The sequence below is a fragment of the Mirounga leonina genome, unplaced genomic scaffold, assembly GCF_011800145.1.
Source record: "Mirounga leonina isolate KUSES-001 unplaced genomic scaffold, KU_Mleo_1.0 Mir_53, whole genome shotgun sequence".
Classification (NCBI taxonomy): Eukaryota; Metazoa; Chordata; class Mammalia; order Carnivora; family Phocidae; genus Mirounga; species Mirounga leonina.
In genome coordinates, this window is record NW_023270807.1 from 82960693 (window position 1) to 82979161 (window position 18469).

Below are 18469 nucleotides of genomic sequence, written 5' to 3' on the forward strand. Positions count from 1 at the left end.
AGAAGTATGGAGCTGGGGCTCACATGGTCACACATCAGCCTTCCTCGTCTACATCTTGGAAATACAAGGAGATGCGAGTGCAGGTCATTATTTCTGGAAGAGAGATTTCTTTCTCTTGGCCTGGGTGAACTTGGGTGAGACAAGTTGATTCCTGGGAAAACAGTCATTCTTCTTTTACTAATTTTGATTACTAAGTAAGTAGTATATAAGGAAGAAAAAAAAAGTCCTAGCAAAAACTGGTGTTTGAATTTATAGAGTACACGGAGTGAGCAGTCAGTTCTACTAACACAGTGTAGGGTTGGTTGGTTATCGTACTCGAAGAAGTACCTTGCTGCTTTTGTTCTGTTTTCCCTTCCCTGAATCCCCAAATTAGTAAAATGCAAAGGACTTAATATTAGTAGAGGGCTTATCTAGATCTGTTTGCTGAAATGAACTTTTAAAGCATAATTACTTTGCTTAAAGACTATACGTGTCAGCCATGAAACAATTACCATTTTGAGCGGTTTTGTAAATGTCGCCTCTTTCCACCATGTTGTCTCTAGTTTCGGGTGAACGAGTTTGGAGCCCTGGAAGTTATCACAGATGAGAGTGAGATGGAAAACGTGAAAAAAGCAACAGCTACCACAACTTGGATGGTACCAACTGCTCAAGAAGGTAAGAATGGGTCGTCTGCAGGGCCTTTCTTTCTTTTGAGAGTTTTAAAATAAGACTATCTGGTTTTATAATAGGCTGGAACTTTGAAAATCCTGGGTGATTTTCATGTCATGTGTTCTTAAGTAAATTTCTATAACAAAACTCATATGGAACCAACTTTTATATTTTAAAATAACTATAAACTGTCTTCTTTCCTAATGCCAGATCTGTAATAGGACAAGGTTAATTGGAAATTATCAAGTAAATCCAGTGTTGTAATAGCCTACCCAGGTGATTTAGCCAAAAGTCTGCCACTTTTTTCTCATCTACTCCGATGGTTGTAACTAACACCTATATGCTGATGACTCCTAAATCTATATCTCCAGCCCCGACCTCTCCCCCGAGCTCCAGGCCCGTATTTCCACCTGCCTACTGGACATCTCCACCTGGATGTCCCACAGGTACCTCAAACTCCACATGTCTGAAATGCGATTCATTTTCTATTTCTTTCTTCCCTTCCCCCAAACCTGCTCGCTCTTCTATAACCCATATTTCAGTTGGTGGTAGCACCATCCACCCAGTGGACAAGTAAGAAATCTAGGAGTCATCCTGAATTTGTCCTCCCCCAGTCCCATGGCCTGTTACTCAACCCTCTTGGTTTTTATTTCCTAAATACGTCTCAGATCTGGCTTTTTCTACTAATGATCACTGCCACTGCCTCAGTGTAGGTCCTTGTCAGCTCTCACCTGAACTATTGCAGACTCCACCTCGAGAATCACTCTGCTGCTAATTTCACCTAATTGATCCCACACCTTGAAGTCAGAGGAACTTTTGTAGATCGCTTATCTGACACTTCACTGATTTCTTATTGTCTCTGTAGCCGAACATACAAAGATCTGGGTGGCACCACCCACGGGCTTGCGGTGTCTTTGCTCTCTGTTCTGTCTGTAGACAGTGTCCTGGTAGGGCTGGCAGCACTGAATTCCATGTCATTCTCCCAGCACATCATGTGGTATTGTGCTCCCTTGCCTTTGCCCCTGCTCTTTCTTCTGGCCGGGATGCCAGTTCTCTCTTTGTCCAGTTGGTAAATGCCTCTGGGCCTTCAAAACCCAGTTGAGGCTTTATATGAGACAGTCCTTCCCTGACCTCAGGCCTGGCCGAGTGAATCACTTCTTCTGTACTCCTTCTGGAACTTGTTCATACTTTAATTGCATGTATCACATTTTTTTTATAAATATTGGGTTTTCTTGCCTGTCTTCTCTTCTAGACTGTGAGCTCTCTTGGGCAAGGTCTGTACTATCATTATCAGTGTCTAGCGTAAATTGGTGCCTAATAAATGTTTGCTGAATGAATGATTAGCCTAACAAATTCAGGCAAAAGGAAGCGTGAGTTCCTAAATGATTTGGATCATTATGGTTTAGGAGACCTTTTACATGAAAAGTCGCATAGGTGGTGATTTAGCCAATTTAGCAGAACAAAGCCACTCATCGAAAGGTAAACAACATAGATAACCCTTTTTAAATTGTGTCAAAGATACATCTATAAAATAGGATTCTGTAGGTTGACAGTTTCATCTTCCGAGTTTAGTAATGAAATTTTCTTTATTTTACTTTGAACTCTGTAGAAAAAGCCTTGGATAAACTTTTATCTTTTCTGCAGAATATTTTTTGTTGGGTAAATGATTTGAATGATTCCTGCCAAGTCCCTTCTCTTCCCTCTCCCACGAACTATAGATCGGTCATTCATTCATTCAACAAACATTATTCTTTTATTGTGTCGCTAACAAAATTATTAGAGGAAAAAGTGTAAATGTATTTTGGAATGTTTTCTGTCATGGCTTTCACTGTTTTTGTTTTTGTTTTTGTTTTTGTTTTTGTTTTTTCCTCCTTTTCGTCTTCTAGTCTTTTCGGAGAAGACTGGGATGCCTTTCAGGTTGAAGGATCCAGTGAAAGTAGAAGGGCTTCAATTCTGTGAGAACTGTTGTCATTATGGCAATGTAGATGAGTGTCTTTCTGGAGGAAGCTATTGCAGCCAGAACTGTGCCCGGCATATCAAAGACAAGTAGGTTTTTGCCCTGTTCCATCTGTAAAACGGGTTTTAGAGTCCAACGTCATGGTGCTTGGGAATACAGAGGCGCTCTGACATCTGTCCCCCACTCATGCCCTTTTTTTCCCCCAGAGACTTTTCCTTTAGAGACGCGTGGACCCTGACCCCATTACTTCCATCATGTCTGGTCTGAGTTGTACTGCATAAGTCCTGTCTGCAAGGGTGACCTGTGTCTCTTCAGCCTTTTGATGACCTCGTGTGCTCCCTAGCTGAGAGTATTTCAGTGTCTCTGGACCACATACATTTTGATGATACGGATGTTTATGGAAAAGCAGTTTTGTTTATATGTGGGGGGTTCTTAGGTAACTCACCCAAAACTCCACCAATGAAACGGAGCCACCACAAACCGGGGACCAGCTGAATGAAGATGGCCGTAGAGAGTTGTGTAATGAGTTGCCCGACCTCAGACCTCAGCGCAGACTGAGGTTTAGGAGACAGTGCTGTGGGCCCTGGCCATTTGGGGACTGTCTGACAAGTTCAGCTAATCACCACGGTGCATTTTTGCATATAATTTTGTACCACAAAGCAGTGACTTGACCCTTATATTTTCGTGGCATTTCCCATGTATTTTCACCAGCATAGGCCTGGGAATTGTCTGTTTTTGTTGGCCAGCTTTTATTTTACAAAGTTACACTTGGCCTTTTTTCAGTTGCACTTGTCATTCTTAATAATTGCTAGATCCTTGCATTAAAATGGCCCTGAAGACCAAAACATCTCTAAATAATTGATTCTTTTATTAGTGTGGATGGCAGATGTGAAAGACAGATGATTTTAAACTTGTTAGAGCCTGTTTCACATACAGCGCTGATCCCCTTTTGAAATTAATACATAAGCTAATTTCCATTTTCTACCCTGAGCTGTTACACATGACAGTGGTTCCACGTGTTCCTTAGCTATGAAATTCTGATGCCTACACTCTTCTCCTGGTGGTTCATGTTTTTCCTTTGGAGGATATTTTTTTTTTTAAGTTGCATGATAATCAACATGTAGATGTTTGATAGGTATTGTTTCCTGTCACTATTTTGGGTTTATAAACACAACAGAGATCAGAAGGAAGAAAGGGACATAGGAGAAGACAACGAGGAAGAAGATCCTAAGTGTAGTCGGAAGAAGAAACCGAAATTATCTCTGAAAGCCGACTCCAAGGAGGATGGAGAAGAGAGAGATGACGAGATGGTTAGTATCTCCTGCGCACCGACCAAGGGGCACGGGGGTGCTTCTTAGGAGAGTAGCACCCCGGTCAGAGGCACTGACTTCCATTGGTGGTTCCATGACACTCCATGGTACTGTCGGCAAGTTACCTCCCGACCCTCTTCTGGGTGTCACTGTCCACCTTTCAAAATGGGAATAGTAATAGGACTCCTCCCTCAGGCTGAAGAAGTAGGATGTGCTGAAATTTATTACTGATGGGAGAGGCCACAGCAAAATCTTCAATCTCTCTCGATAGCAAAAATGTCAATCCCATTTTGGTAAATTGCAGATCTCATAAAACTATGCAAGTAGGTAGAAAATGGCAGACAAATGTCAGGTATATTTAGGGGAAACTAATTCAGAATGTGCTAATTAAAACATACATATCTTATTTCTAAAGTATATATTTGTGATCCTGTATGAAAAGAGAACTTTGGGGCGCCTGGGTGGCTCAGTTGGTTAAGCGACTGCCTTCGGCTCAGGTCATGATCCTGGAGTCCCTGGATCGAGTCCCGCATCGGGCTCCCTGCTCAGCGGGGGGTCTGCTTCTCCCTCTGACCCTCCCCCCTCTCATGTGCTCTCTCTCTCTCTCTCTCTCTCATTCTGTCTCTCAAATAAATAAATAAAATCTTAAAAAAAAAAAGAAAAGAGAACTTTGAGGTCTTGAAGACTTTCCCTTCAGATCAGTGTTGAGCCACCAATTATTTGCTGGTCTCTCTCCTAGGAGCTGGGAAGACAGGGATGTGCGGCAGCAGGAGAACAGGATCTCTTCTCAGGGACACCACGTTCTTTTAAGGGGACATCTAATAAACAGGAGACACGGCAGCCTGTGATAAGTGCTGTGGGAGAATAAAGGAGGGCACCAGGAGTGGTTGACTGCTTTAAGCTGGGTAGTTAGGGAGGCCTCCCAGAGGAGGTGGCACGAACAGTGTGGTCTGGGTGATAAGAGGGAGCCAGCTTTGTAAAAGAAGGACTGAGGAGGCCCCAGGGCAACGGAATGGCCGGGGGTTGGGGGGGGCGGGGAAGAGCCCGTAAGGCAAGAACCTGTGTGACGTGTTTTGTTTGAGGAAATAAAGACAGACCTTTTAGTTGAGCCTTACAGGTTAAGGGGGAGTGGAGTAAGATGAAGTTGAAGAGATCCAGGCCATGTAAGGCTTCGTGAGAAACCAGACTAGTGGGGTTTCATTCTGTTTTGTGTGATGGGAAGCCACTGGAAGGTTGAGGGCAAGGAAATACGGTGATATGATTTATGTTTTAAAGCGATGGCTCTAGCGTTGGTATGTGGGACCGAGAATGAAATCAGGGAAACCCACAGTTTATTGCAGTAGACTCATTAAGAGGGCTACGGAGGATAGAAGTCACTGGATTTAGGGTAGGTGTTGGAGGCAGGGTCATCACGGTGTGTGAGGGAGAGAGAAGAATCAGGAATAACTCAGGTTTTGGCTTGAACAGTTCACTGGATAATGATGCCATTTATCGAGGATGGGAAGGCCAGACTGGAGGTCAGAATCTAGAGTCCTTTGGCATGGTGAGTTTGAGATGCTCATTAGGTGTCCAAGTGGAGATCCCAGGTGGGCGGTTGGATACATGAGTGTGGCGTCAGGGAAGAGGTCAGGGCATACAGACTGGGGATATTTGGCAGACAGACGATATTTAAAACCCAGGGAGAGGGGTTCAATAGAGAAGAGAAAGGAAGTGGGTTAGAGGAGATACCAGCAAAGGGACGGAGAAAGACAGGCCAGTGGGGTGTGAGGAAAATCCGAACACAGTGGTCAAGGAGCTATAAGAAGCAAGTGCTCCAGGAAGGCAGGGGTTGGTATCTGTGCTGGTGCAGAGTGTGATTCTTGGAAACGTTCTTATTTTGTAATGACCTCAGGCCAAAAGCAACACAGTTCTCAAATGACCTATATTCTTTCTTTCTTTAGAAGTTACGAAGTGAAATTGAAGAAACGTACAAAAAATAATAATGCTTTCTGACAGCTCTCTAACTTTTCATTGGTGCCAGTTTCATGCTCTTTTAAAATCATTAATTGTCCTTTCTTGCTGTAGGAGAACAAACAAGATGGAAGAATCCTGAGGGGTTCGCAGAGAGCCCGAAGGAAAAGACGAGGTGATTCGGCTGTATTGAAGCAGGGTAAGTTGATGAAAGAAAGGTTTTACTTGTGGCTTTATGAAGTGGAAAACATTTCACACAGGTAGACATTTTAGTCTTAATTGTAATGTACGCTAGGGCAGTGAAGATATTGTTTTGGGTTTTTCTTTGATTAAATTTTGTCAATAAAAATCAGGGTTTTGAAGAAGTAGATAAGGAAAAAAATGGAAATTTGAACTGTTGAGTAGTGTCCGTGCAAACATGAAAACATCTTCCTATATTTTTCCATCAAATAGGTTTTTTTTTCCTACTTTTGCACATTGACTAAAACCTTTGTTCTTGTTCATTTCCTAAGACTTTAAGTTTTTTACGTTTCCTCTCAAACCACAACCTCCTAATGGGGAACCATTTTTGTTTCTGTCATTGCTCCTTAGGCAACACTTTATTTTTATGATGAATCCAGTCCTCAGACCCTTTCCTTTTATAATTGACTGGATGACCTTGCCTCCTCCTTATTCAGCATGGTCCTGAGCTCATTTCCATTGAGGCCTCAGTATCCTCCGGTAGGGTTTTGTCTCGCCTTTTTGACCCATCCCATCTGCCCGCCAGCCCTTCATGTTAGGGCAGCCCCTCCGCCGACCTGACCGTTCATGTTGTCCCTGCAAACCGGGGCCAGGAAGCCAGTGTGCCTCCTCGCCGCTTGGATGCACTCCTTGCTCGTTCATCTCTCAGTTCCTCAAAGACAGCTTCAACTATCTCTGCCTGCCTCAGGCACAGAGCCTAACTCTTATATTCTTGGGGGAGATGACCTTCTGTTTTACATCACTGAGATGAGAAGGGGTAAATTTCTCACTCTGGTCTCTGCCTCACAAATGTTTTAACCTTTCTCTCCCTTCTGCTTTTCTACCTTTGGGGTCCTGGCTCTTCTGGGACCTTGTTCTCCAGTCATTTATTTTTTTCTCCCTTAGGTATTCAGAATTTCTTTTTTCTTTTCATGGGCTCCATCTTAGCCTGCTCAAATCTCATTCGCCAAATAACTTTCACTACCCATCAAGGTATTATGCTCTTCCTTTCAGTTCTATTATTTGTTAAATTAATCCAAAATAAAATTGATATTGGCTGGCTGCATGTCTTTATCACTTACAGATTCTTTGGCAGCTCAAAATCTGGCCCTTGCTGAATTGACCACCCCCTCCCCTCCCAAATTAGCAGCCATTCCCTCAGCACTCAGTGCACTGGCCTCTTCTTAGTCCTTAGCTTCTTGATTTCAGGAAACATTTTTTGATCATCTTGTTTCATAATACTGCTCTACCTTGGTTTCCTGTGTTGTGTCCTTCATTTATTCTAAATTCTTCTGCTGCTTTCTTCTGCCATCATAACTGGTCACACACCACAGTTTACTCCTTAGCTTTTGCTTCTTTGGAAGAGGGGCCAGGAGGAGACGGAACTGCCAGCCATGGAAGTAAAAGAATGGCCCGGCATAGTAGTGGTTCGGGAAGTGAGACTTCACAAGATACACCTCTGACTTCTTAGATTTGGGAACCCTACTAGCCTATTAGTCTCACTTGCTTTTCAGGTTTGCCTCCTAAAGGAAAGAAAGCCTGGTGCTGGGCATCCTATCTGGAGGAGGAAAAGGCTGTGGCAGTGCCCGCGAAGCTCTTCAAGGAGGTACGGACTCTTCTAGAAAACACTGTCTGCATTGTCTGTAAGGGCGTTGTCTACAAGGGCGAAAGCTCTGGAATTCTGATCTGGAATTAGTGTTGTTTGTTTAGGAAATGTGACTTGGGATAATTTCTCAAGCATATTGTTTTTTGTGAGTGTATTTATGTGGAGGGGTAAGTGCGAGGGTAGCTAACGTTAATATATGCTGACCACCACCTCCCCCCGCCGTGCCACATGCATGGGCACATGTCGAGATACACATGTTCTTTCTCTCAACCTTTACTGGGCTTTCACTCAGTAATTTTAAGAGGGGTACCTCGACTACTGCTGAAAAGCTCGTAGATAAAGAAAACCTGGCATGAAATTTCATGTCAACATTACGGTTTTGGGAGAAATGAAAATGAGTTAGAGGTTTATATAATATCGCAACAAAAATCTAAAAGCAGGTTATTGTATTTTATTAACTGTAATAAAAACATTTTGTCTTAAGTGACTTAAGCTCAGAAGTATAGATACCAAGTGTGGTTCTGAGTGGGAGCTGCCCTCCCCGGGCTAAACCTGGGGTCAGGAAGCTTTTTCTGTAAAAGGGCCAGATGGTCTGTGTTTTAGACTTTGTGGGGCATCTGGTCTCAGTGGCAGCAACTCAGTTCTGTTGTTGTAATGAAAGCAGCCATAGACAATATATAAAGGAAGGGCTATGGCCATGTTCTTGTAAAACTTTATTTATAAAAACAGGTTGTGGGCTGGATTTGACCCATAGAGTGTAGTCCGCTGAACCTTGTTTTAAATTATTTAATTATATTTAATCGTGGCGTGTAATAAATCCTCCATTGATACCTTGTTAGATATGCATTCAGATAAGCAGTTTTAAAAAATGATGAATAGTAAATGTTATGATGATTACATCTATATTAGGAATATTTAATTTATACGTAATTGTAATTACGTATGAACTTGTTCTATCTGATTATTTTCTGTAACTTTGATTCTTTGTAGAATAGACTTTTTTACATTAAAAAAAGTTTAAATATACCTAATTACTTGAATCAGTAAAACAGTCATGTAATTCACCCTGTAAAAGTACTAGAAGAATGTGAAGTATGTCCCTCAGAGCCCTGTCCTCTAGGTCCCAGATTTGCCTCTCCCAGTAATAAGTGATTACTGTTACCAGTTCTTCCATCCCCTTCCTAGAAAATTGTATGTGCAGATAAGCAGTAGATATACACAGATCCTGTCCTCCTCATTTTCAACCAAATGGTAACATGTCATACACACTGTTTTAGACTTTGCTTTTTTTTTTTTTTTAAACTTAGTTTGGAAAGGAGTCCATCTCAGTTCATGAATCCCTTCATCATTCTTTTATATTCATAATATGACATCTTATGTCTGTTCCATAACAAGTTAAGCTGCTCCCTATTGGTTGACACATATATGTTAATATATGACACATACACGACAACCACAAATAAATGTTTTGTGAATGACCTTGTACACCTGTCATTTTGCACATAATGTGGGTATCTCTTTGGATAATTTCCCAGAATTAGAATTGCTGAGACAAACCGCATGTCCTGTTCGCATAGATACTGGGAGGTGGTTAGAGGTTGTGCCGGTTTCGACCCCTGTTAGATGTATGTATGCGCCTGTCCTCCCAGAGCCTTGCCCGCACTGTGTTACCAGACTTTTTGATCTTGACAAACCTGATTAGGGGAAGTATGTTTTAATGTAATTTTACTTTGTATGACTCTCATGGGTGAGGTTGAACATTTTTTCAGATATGTAAAACTTTTCCCTTTCTGTGACCTGTGTATAGTCTTTGTTCATTTATCGTTGGATTATTTGGTGGTCCTTTTCTTTTGGATTTTTAAGAATTATTTATGTATTTGTTAGTCTTTATTTAAGAATGGTAATTATTCACATTTTAATTGGACGTTCAGGATAAAATACTAAAACTGCTGTCATTTTGCATTTTAGTATCAGTCCTTTCCATATAACAAAAATGGGTTTAAAGTTGGCATGAAGTTAGAAGGTGTGGACCCTGAGCATCAGTCTGTGTACTGTGTCCTCACTGTGGCTGAGGTAAGCCTTGCCTTGTCTTTATTTTTGCAATACAGTGGTGATTCTGGGGTTTTAATAATGGGAAAAGGTGCCATCTGTTCAGTGCTTATTTCATGCCAGGCATTGTACTTACTGCTTTGTGCATTAACTCACTGAATCTCTACAAGAATCCTATGCAGGTCATGTTTTTTCATTCCTGTTCTATAGGTAAAGGAACTGAGGCTCAGAGAGGTTAAGTGATGTATGCAGGGCCACACAGCTTCAAAGTGATAGAACCAGGATTTGACCCCAGGTCCATCTGACTCCATAGCTTTGGTCGTACTGTGGTTCCTTCACATAGGAAACAGACCAACAGGGGCGTCTGCGTGCCTCAGTCAGTTAAGAGTCTGCCTTTAGCTAAGGTCATGATCCCAGAGTCCTGGGATGGAGCCCTGCATCAGGCTCCCTGCTCAGTGGGGAGTCTGCTTCTCCCTCTCCCTCCACGCCTCCCCTCCCCATCTTGTTCTCTCTCCCTCTCAAATAATTAAATAAAATCTTAAAAAAAAAAAAAGAAGAGAAAAAGAACTAGACCAACAGATATTTGTGTATTTTTTAGTATTTCAAGGTACCTCTGTGAAATTTTTTAGGAAAAATTGTCCAAGTCTATTTATATATATGTCAGTCTAGTATATTACTGAGAGCATTTCTTAGAATTTATTTTTTCCTCCTGTGCAGAATTCACTTTTTCCTCCTGTGCTAGCCTCCACCTTCCTCCCTCTCTTGAGCCAGGGGTATGTGTCTTTAAAAATTCTCCCAAAGGGGCGCCTAGGTGGCTCAGTAGGTTGGGCATCCAATTTTTGAGCTCAGCTCAGGTCATGATCTCAGGGTCATGGGATCAAGCCTCGCATCACACTCAGTGTGGAGTTGGCTTGACATTCTCTCCCTCTGCCCATCCCCACACTCACGTGCCCTCTGTCTCGAAAACAAAATAAATAAAGTCTTTAAAAATTCCCCCCAAAAGAATAAGATGATCTCTTGTGTATTAGTTTTAGTTATCATAATATTCTTTCAGTGACTTAGTGAATTTGTAAGAAGCTTGGCTCCTGTGGAACACAGTAACATCTGATGGATGATGACAATTATGGTAAATAATGATGATATACAGTTACATAGAGAGGACCATGGGACAGATGCTGAGCTTAGTGCTTGCCATGTATTAGCTCATCTTAGTACCCTAAATAATTGAGGAAGCATTGTGAAGAAGCAGATTCAGTTAAGTGTAGCCTGCTTTTGAGAAGTTTAGCTGTAAAAAAGGGGATCTTTTTAAGGTGTGTGTGTTGTGTGTGTTCCAACTCCTCATTTTGAAGGAGATATATTTTAGTTTGTCTAGCTTTTTACTATAATAGTAATGTTTGCTCATCATGAAAACTTCAACTAGTATAAGAACATACATTAAAATAGGGACGCCTGGGTGTCTCAGTCGGTTGAGCGTTGCCTTCAGCTCAGGTCATGATCCCAGGGTCCTGGGATCGAGCCCCGTGTCAGGCTCCCTGCTCAGTGGGGAGTTTGCTTCTCCCTATCCCACTCCCCCTGCTTGTGTTCCCTCTCCCTCTCTCTCTCAAATAAATAAATAAAATAGTTTTTAAAAAAAGAATATACATTATAAGAAAAGTCCTCTATCACACTCCTTGCTTTTCCTTATTCCAGATCCCAGAGATAATGACCCTTATGCATTCACTGTGTTCCATCCAGATGTTTTCTCTACTTGTAAAAATACATATACGTATATTTTTCTCTTTTTTACATATAAATGGTATAATACATAATTTTTGGAGCTTGCTTTTATGACAGTGTATCTTATATTTTATATACATATTATTTTTAAGCGTTGGGTGGTGTTCCATTTTACTAATTTGCTGTAATTCATTTAATTTCTCTCATATTGATGAACAAATGAGTGGTCTTCACTTTCTCATCATTCTCATTATTACAAGCAGTGCCCTTGTGAGCGTGATTAAAATTTAAATTTTTGATGCATGCTGCTATTTCTTGCTCCAAAAAGGTTTGCCAGTTATTACATTCTTAACCAAGACCACGGGGGAATTTGTTTGCCTAAGCCTGAGAGATAGTCTTTATTTACTTTTCTTTTTCTTCCCTCCCCCTGCCTCCCCCCTTTTTTTTTTTTTTTAATAATGGGAAGAGACTGGAGAATGAATTCTGAAAAAGCAGCTAGGGAGCAGCGGGTTGGAGGGCTCAGAGAGAGCAGATAATTGATAAGGAGGGGCTAGGGGAAGTTGAGATCCAGGGTATATGAGGAGACCCAGCCTTAGCCAGGAGCAGGAATCTCTTCTTGGGTTCTAGCAGGGTGGAGGTGGAGGGGGTGGGTGTGCACAGGCATGGGCAGGTTTGCTAGTTTGGAGTCACATGTTCAAGACAGCTTCTTTACCACAGAAGGTGAATCACTGAGAGTGACGATGGAGGTCGTGGGCATGGTAGCTGAAGGAGAGGGGGGAGGGTTTGAAAAGGCTGTTGTGAAGAATGGGAGTGGGAACCGGACATGGCTATCTAGAAGGATTGCTACACAGAGGGAGAGTCCACTCTACAGGTGCATTTGGTTCTCATTTGTGGAAGTTGATCCTATAAATAGCAAACCCTGGACCACTACTTCAGGAGAAGTACAGGGTTAGGTTCCTGTGAGCTTTTGGTCACAACATTTCTGTCACCTGATCAATATTTAACCTTGTTTATGTGCATTTCTGTTCCATGACATCTTATTTAATATCGCCTGTTGATTGTTTAACACGGAACTCCTGGTCAACAGCACTATAACTTATGCCTGCTGAAGCTTATCTAACACATGTCTTCTCTATGAGGCCCATGACAGCCTTCTTGCACTTAGGGACACTAGCCAGTCCTTCAGCACTGTGCTTGGGGGCCATTTTAAATAGCAAAATCGCCAACAGAAAGCACAAATGTGAAAAATGTAGCAGTAAACTGACTATGCAAAGGGCGTTTGGCTTACAGAATGAGATGGAAAACAAGGCAGAGAACGCATTGCTTTCTTCGACTTCACCTCGGAACTTGCACAAGAGGCAGCTCACATTTTTCGCCACTCTGTATGTGCATCTGTTCCCAAACACCACGAGTACCCTTTTTGGATTACAAGTAAATTTTATCACGTAGGTGAATTTGCAAACAGGAAATTGTGAATAATTTTTTTTTTCCCCCTCAGCAATAGTCCCTAGACCACGTATAGGTGCAGACTAGGTGGATCGAGGGGGTAATGGAATTTTGTCAGGCATGTGTTTTAGGAAGGACATGAGGCCAACAATTAAAAAATGTTGGCAAGAAAATGTTCTCAGTGATTGCTAGGGAAGGAAGGCTCAGGGTGAGGGCAGATGCTAGGGAAAAAGAAGGATCAACTTCTGGGAGGTACTAGACATTTCAATGAGATTGAGGAAGAAGTGTGTATAGGGAGGAATCAGGTTAGCAAACTGAATAGGAGGATGCCTTCATAGCACTAGATGTTTTAATTTAGTAGTTGAGAGGCAGTTTAGTTCCTCATGGGACAAGATTCAGGAGAGTAACTGAAGTGGAGAAGAAATGCAGGGAGCAAGGAGCCAGGGTCCTTTGACAGAATGAGTCATCTGTGCGCACGAGGGAATTACTCAGGAGAGAGAAAGGAAGAAAGGAAGCCAGAGCTTAGTGTCTGATGAGTGAGAAAGGATGTTTGGGAGGGTGGTATGTGGGATGATAAGGACGAGTTGGTGATGCAGCCACATGACACGGGACTCACAGGAGCAGGGGCCTAGGCAGTAACCTCTCCTGAGCCTCAGAGGGATAGAAAGTGGGAGAAGGAGCAGTCTCCACTTGAGGGAAGGCTTGAGAGGGGTGCATTACATATGCCTTTGGACAAGGAGTTTGATGATGTCGGAGATTGTTTACCAAAGCAGAGGGTTCCAGAGAGCATGAGACACAGTGGAGATTGTGGGGCCAGGAGGAGGCGGGGAGGTTGACTCAGGAGGTGAAGCTCAGAGCAGTATGACCCCAGGGGACTAGAGGGAGAAGTCACAAAAGGGGCTTGTTTCTCAGGCATTGACCAGAGACAGTGGAGTATGAGGCAGAGTAGGCTTGCCTGGCTCTGAGACTGAGGAGAGAAGCAGCCACTGAGCTCCCTCTGGGTGTGGGGTTGATATAGGGCGGGGGGCAGAGACGTACTTCGCAGGAACCCCCCATCTTGGCTCTGCGAGGGACTCTAGTCTCTCTGGAGGGAGTCAGCTCAGTTGCAAATCTGATATATGTAACATATCAAGACATTCTAATTGAAAAAATATTCATATAGAAGATGAAATATAAAAAGCCCATCCTTCCCTTTTGGCCTCTCCGTTCTCATTCCCACTTCTCAGAATAAATCATTGTCAGGGCACCTGGACCCAGGCTCAGTCGTTACGTGTCTGCCTTCAGCTCAGGTCATGATCCTGAGGCCCTGGGATCGAGCCCCGCATCGGGCTTCCTGCTCAGCAATGAAGCCTGCTTCTCCCTCTCCCACTCCCCCTGCTTGTGTTCCCTCTCTCGCTGTGTCTCTCTCTGTCAAATAAATAAATAAAATCTTTAAAAAAAAAAAAACGAAAGAAATCGTCCATATTTTGGCATATATTCTCAGAGCTTTTTTTACTGTGAATTTACATTTATATGTGCATGTGTAAGTATGTACATAAATGTGTATAAATACATATACTTATGTGTATATATGTATACAGACTATCACATATGTGCACACACATAAAAATACACATGAATTCATGTATATATAATTTTTCTCATGCACTGACTCATCCTGTACGGTTTGTTTTGCCACTTGGATTTTAATAGTGTGGCAGTAAATAGACAGCTCCCTTATTATTCGGGGATTGTTAATTGCCCTGGCGCTGTGCTCTAGTCTCAGGCTTCTGGTTTGGAGTGTTCAGAGGTCTGGGGTGTTGTGTGGTTCCACATCTGCAGTGCTAGTGGCAAGGAGACTGAGAGGCTGAACTTCTCTCTAAGAGCCCAAGGCAGAGAGTGACCCAGCTGAGACCTCCTAGACCCATGTGACCTTTTAACTCAGAACTTCCCCAGGAGGAACCGTTCAGACAGATGCATGGCCTCAGCATCCAGCATGCATTACATAAAGTGAGTTCTTATTGGCATTCCAGGGAACCTGTCTCATCTAAGTAGGAATTGACGAAGGCCTTTCTTTCTCCCAACCCAGCTACGGGTAGAGAGGAGAAGCCATTGACTTCCCTCTATGTACCAGCCTTGATCTGGCCAAATGTCACTGTCTGCAGAGCTCTGTAAAGGCTAAGGGCCAGCATTTAGGCAGTGGACAGCAGGGCGTCAACCCTGGGACTCTGCAGGGGCTGCGTACCCTGTGTGGGGCCGGCTCCTTCCCTGCCGGCCCTCCTTGGTGATACGTGCTGGTACAAAATAAAGAATGCAGAGAGGACATGTATATGTAGGAAAATCATTCTTCCCCCAGTATCTGTGTGCTCCTAATATAACTAGGAAGAATGCCAAAGCACCGCAGCTCAGCTCTTCCCAATGAATCGCCTTTGCCTTTAGATTTTTGTCATTTTGTTCACTTGCTTTTGTTGCTGTTAATGAGGGTGCTTTGATTAACATAGGCTATTTACACTTGATGTCCATGGTTTTTTTTGGTTTTTTGTTTTTAAAAGATTTTATTCATTTATTTGACAGAGAGAGAGAGAGAACAAGTAGGCAGAGAGGCAGGCAGAGGGAGAGGGAGAAGCAGGCTTCCCGCTGAGCAGGGAGCCCGATGCGGGGCTCGATCCCAGGACCCCGGGATCATGACCTGAGCCGAAGGCAGCGGCTTAACCGACTTAGCCACCCAGGTGCTCCGATGTCCATGTTTATTCTTGCACTGAAATCAATAGATTTTGTTTTATTTTGTAAGTAAGTTTTGTACATAGATATTCTGGGTATTTTGGATTTTTGTTTTTTTAGTCAGTCATCATGCTTTACCTATTTCAGGTTTGTGGATACCGGATAAAATTGCACTTTGATGGATATTCTGATTGCTATGACTTCTGGGTAAATGCAGATGCTCTGGATATTCACCCAGTGGGGTGGTGTGAGAAAACTGGCCATAAACTCCATCCTCCGAAAGGTATTGTCACTTTTCTGTTTCATATTTTAAATTCTGTAAAAGCTTCTTTCCTTACATGGTGATTTGGAATTTTTAAGAATTCAGACTTTATAATGATTCAGATAGGCCCAAATTCAAGCTTATTGTTTATGAAGAAAAATTCATTCATTAAAGTGAAAGAAATGTAAAAAGTAGAATCCTATTTAAGAGAATAAACTATGTCCATGTACTTCTTTGTATATAAAATAATATTTGATTGATACTTAATTTTGAATACAAATTTTAGTTACAGATTTCTTTCATACACACACCCATGCGCCGCCCCCCCCCCCCCCCCCCACACCTGACTCTTGAACAACACAGGGGTTAGGGGCGCTATCTCCCAGCACAGTTGAAAATCCACATGTAACTTTTGACTCGGTAAAAACTTAATTACTAATAGCCTACTGTTGACCAGAAGCTTTACTCTTAATATAAATAGTCAGTTAACACATGTTTTGTATGTTACATAGATTATATACTATATTCTTACAATAAAATAAGCTAGAGAAAAGGAAACATTATTAAGAAAATCATAAGGAAGAGAAGATATGAATAAGTGGACCTGTACTGTGCAAATCCATATTGTTCATATGGATAAATACATATATCCTTGAAAAAACACATTGGAAAATTTAGTTCTAACCTACTTAAATGACTAAGTTTACTTACTGATATTTCATTATATAGAGAATCTCAAGAAATTATGCATTGAATTCTTGAATCTTAATATTTAGAAGATTGGAAAGGAGAATATAGCATTAAAAGCTGGTTTAGATGGGGGTTGAATTAATAGCAATTACTTTTTTATTCTTGAGTTCTTTATAGGACAGTCTGGCAGTCATTCTGCCTGTTTCATTTTTACATAAAGATCCAAGAATAACAACCGTCCTGTTCAGTCCATCCCTAATGGATTTAACAATATCTTATTTCTTTCCTTTTCACCTGTTACGTTCAGTATTGTTTACTTGATGTCAAAGGTCCAGGTGACTAGTGTGATATATTTGGCCTGTCTCAGGACTCTCATTTTTTCATGCACTAGCCACCCTTTGGTTTTAAGTGAAAAATTAATGGCAGAATGGTATTTTCAGATGGCTGAAGGATTAAACAAAAACACAGAGAAAAAAATGAAGGTGAAAAAGAAAATGTGCATGCCTTTATATAAATTGACCTCCTATATGTGGCAAATTATTAGCTGTACTTTTAATGCTGCCTTTTGGACTTCAATGGAAGTAGAAGAGAGAACATGAGCAGATAAAATAAAATACTCAATTTCCTTTTTAAAGGAAATGTTGGCTTCAGCAACATTATATGTGAAATTGTGAGCATTAAGGCAAGGACATTTCCATTATTGTAATTTGCCAACATGCTTACTTCATAAATCTTGAATTGTCATTCTGGTGGTGATAGGCTAAAAAGATTTTTCTGTTTTATTACTATTTTCTCCAGTTTCCCACTTGTTCCTACAAGTGAGTTTCTCAAAATAGAACAGGGGAGGAGAAAATAAAGATTTTGACTCCTCCGGCTTACTCCTCTACTGCTGAGCAGTTCCACCTAAATATTGGTAGAAATGGCCTGGTAATAAGACGCAGACCTGAGTATAATATGTATTTGCTTCCTTTTACCTTTTCTTTATATCCGTTATCATTCATTTGGAATTGAAAAAAACTAATATGATTTGTTGGAAATTAACACAGCCTGTGTAAGAAAATCTATAGTTACGAATTATGAGTTAAATTTTGCCTTTTTAAAAAATCAGTTGTTTGATTTCAACATGTTGGAAGTATAGCTAAAAGTGGGAACGGAAAATTAAGTGTGAAGTATTTTGACACTTTACTAAGTCCATATATATGTGCTTATCCAAGGTTATAAAGAAGAAGAATTTAATTGGCAGACCTATCTTAAGACATGCAAAGCTCAAGCTGCTCCCAAGTCATTATTTGAAAATCAGAATATAGTAAGTACATCCAAAATACTTTTCCTTTCAAGGGAAATGACTTTTGAGTGTTTCGTAGGTTAAAAGTGATACCAAGAGACTATAGTAAATTTTATTGCTTTGGTAAATAGAGTACTCTTAATTAAATTTTAAAATTTGCTTAAACTCATCATGAATAAATATTTCATAGGCAAATCATGGTTATTGTGTTTTATTTAAGGGTAGAAGGCAACATAGTATGAAACCCTGGTGTAATTTACGGTAAAAGTACACTTAAAAAATTGAAATTGAGCAGGATATTTTATTGTTAGTGTCCCTTGCTTAGAGTGCTGTTCACATGGGATTCATGCAGTGAGATGAGTGTAGTCCTGTTTGTATTTGCATGCTAGGGACGATGATTTACCTTCACTCCGGTGTGTGGCTTTATTTTGCCTAATGACAGAAGCAAAGTCTGGATGTGTATGTATTTCCCGCTTTTTTGACCTGTGTTCCCACTTTCCGTGGCGTGTTCCCTGTTGCATCTCTGAAGAAGCCCAACATGTTACACTCTTCTTTCTTGTCCACATTCTGATCTAATTGGAATTAACAGAGAGCAAGCAGGTGGAAAGCCAAAATACCATCTCTATAACAG

The 18469-nt window shown here is 41.4% G+C and overlaps 1 protein-coding gene across 6 annotated transcripts in view; it reads left to right on the top strand.

The window, feature by feature from the left end:
* L3MBTL3 (L3MBTL histone methyl-lysine binding protein 3) overlaps positions 1–18469 on the top strand; it is a 120109-nt gene that overhangs the window by 30860 nt on the left and 70780 nt on the right. For 2 of the 6 annotated variants that reach the window (XM_034990610.1, XM_034990611.1), the window contains exons 4-12: positions 543–654; positions 1020–1094; positions 2535–2694; positions 3741–3915; positions 5980–6064; positions 7599–7690; positions 9659–9763; positions 15749–15884; positions 17768–17859. In XM_034990610.1, coding sequence (XP_034846501.1) covers positions 543–654; positions 1020–1094; positions 2535–2694; positions 3741–3915; positions 5980–6064; positions 7599–7690; positions 9659–9763; positions 15749–15884; positions 17768–17859 — 1032 coding nt within the window. The remainder of the gene's footprint in view (positions 1–542; positions 655–1019; positions 1095–2534; positions 2695–3740; positions 3916–5979; positions 6065–7598; positions 7691–9658; positions 9764–15748; positions 15885–17767; positions 17860–18469) is intronic. The other 4 variants (XM_034990612.1, XM_034990613.1, XM_034990614.1 and 1 more) reach the window with 3 other exon arrangements.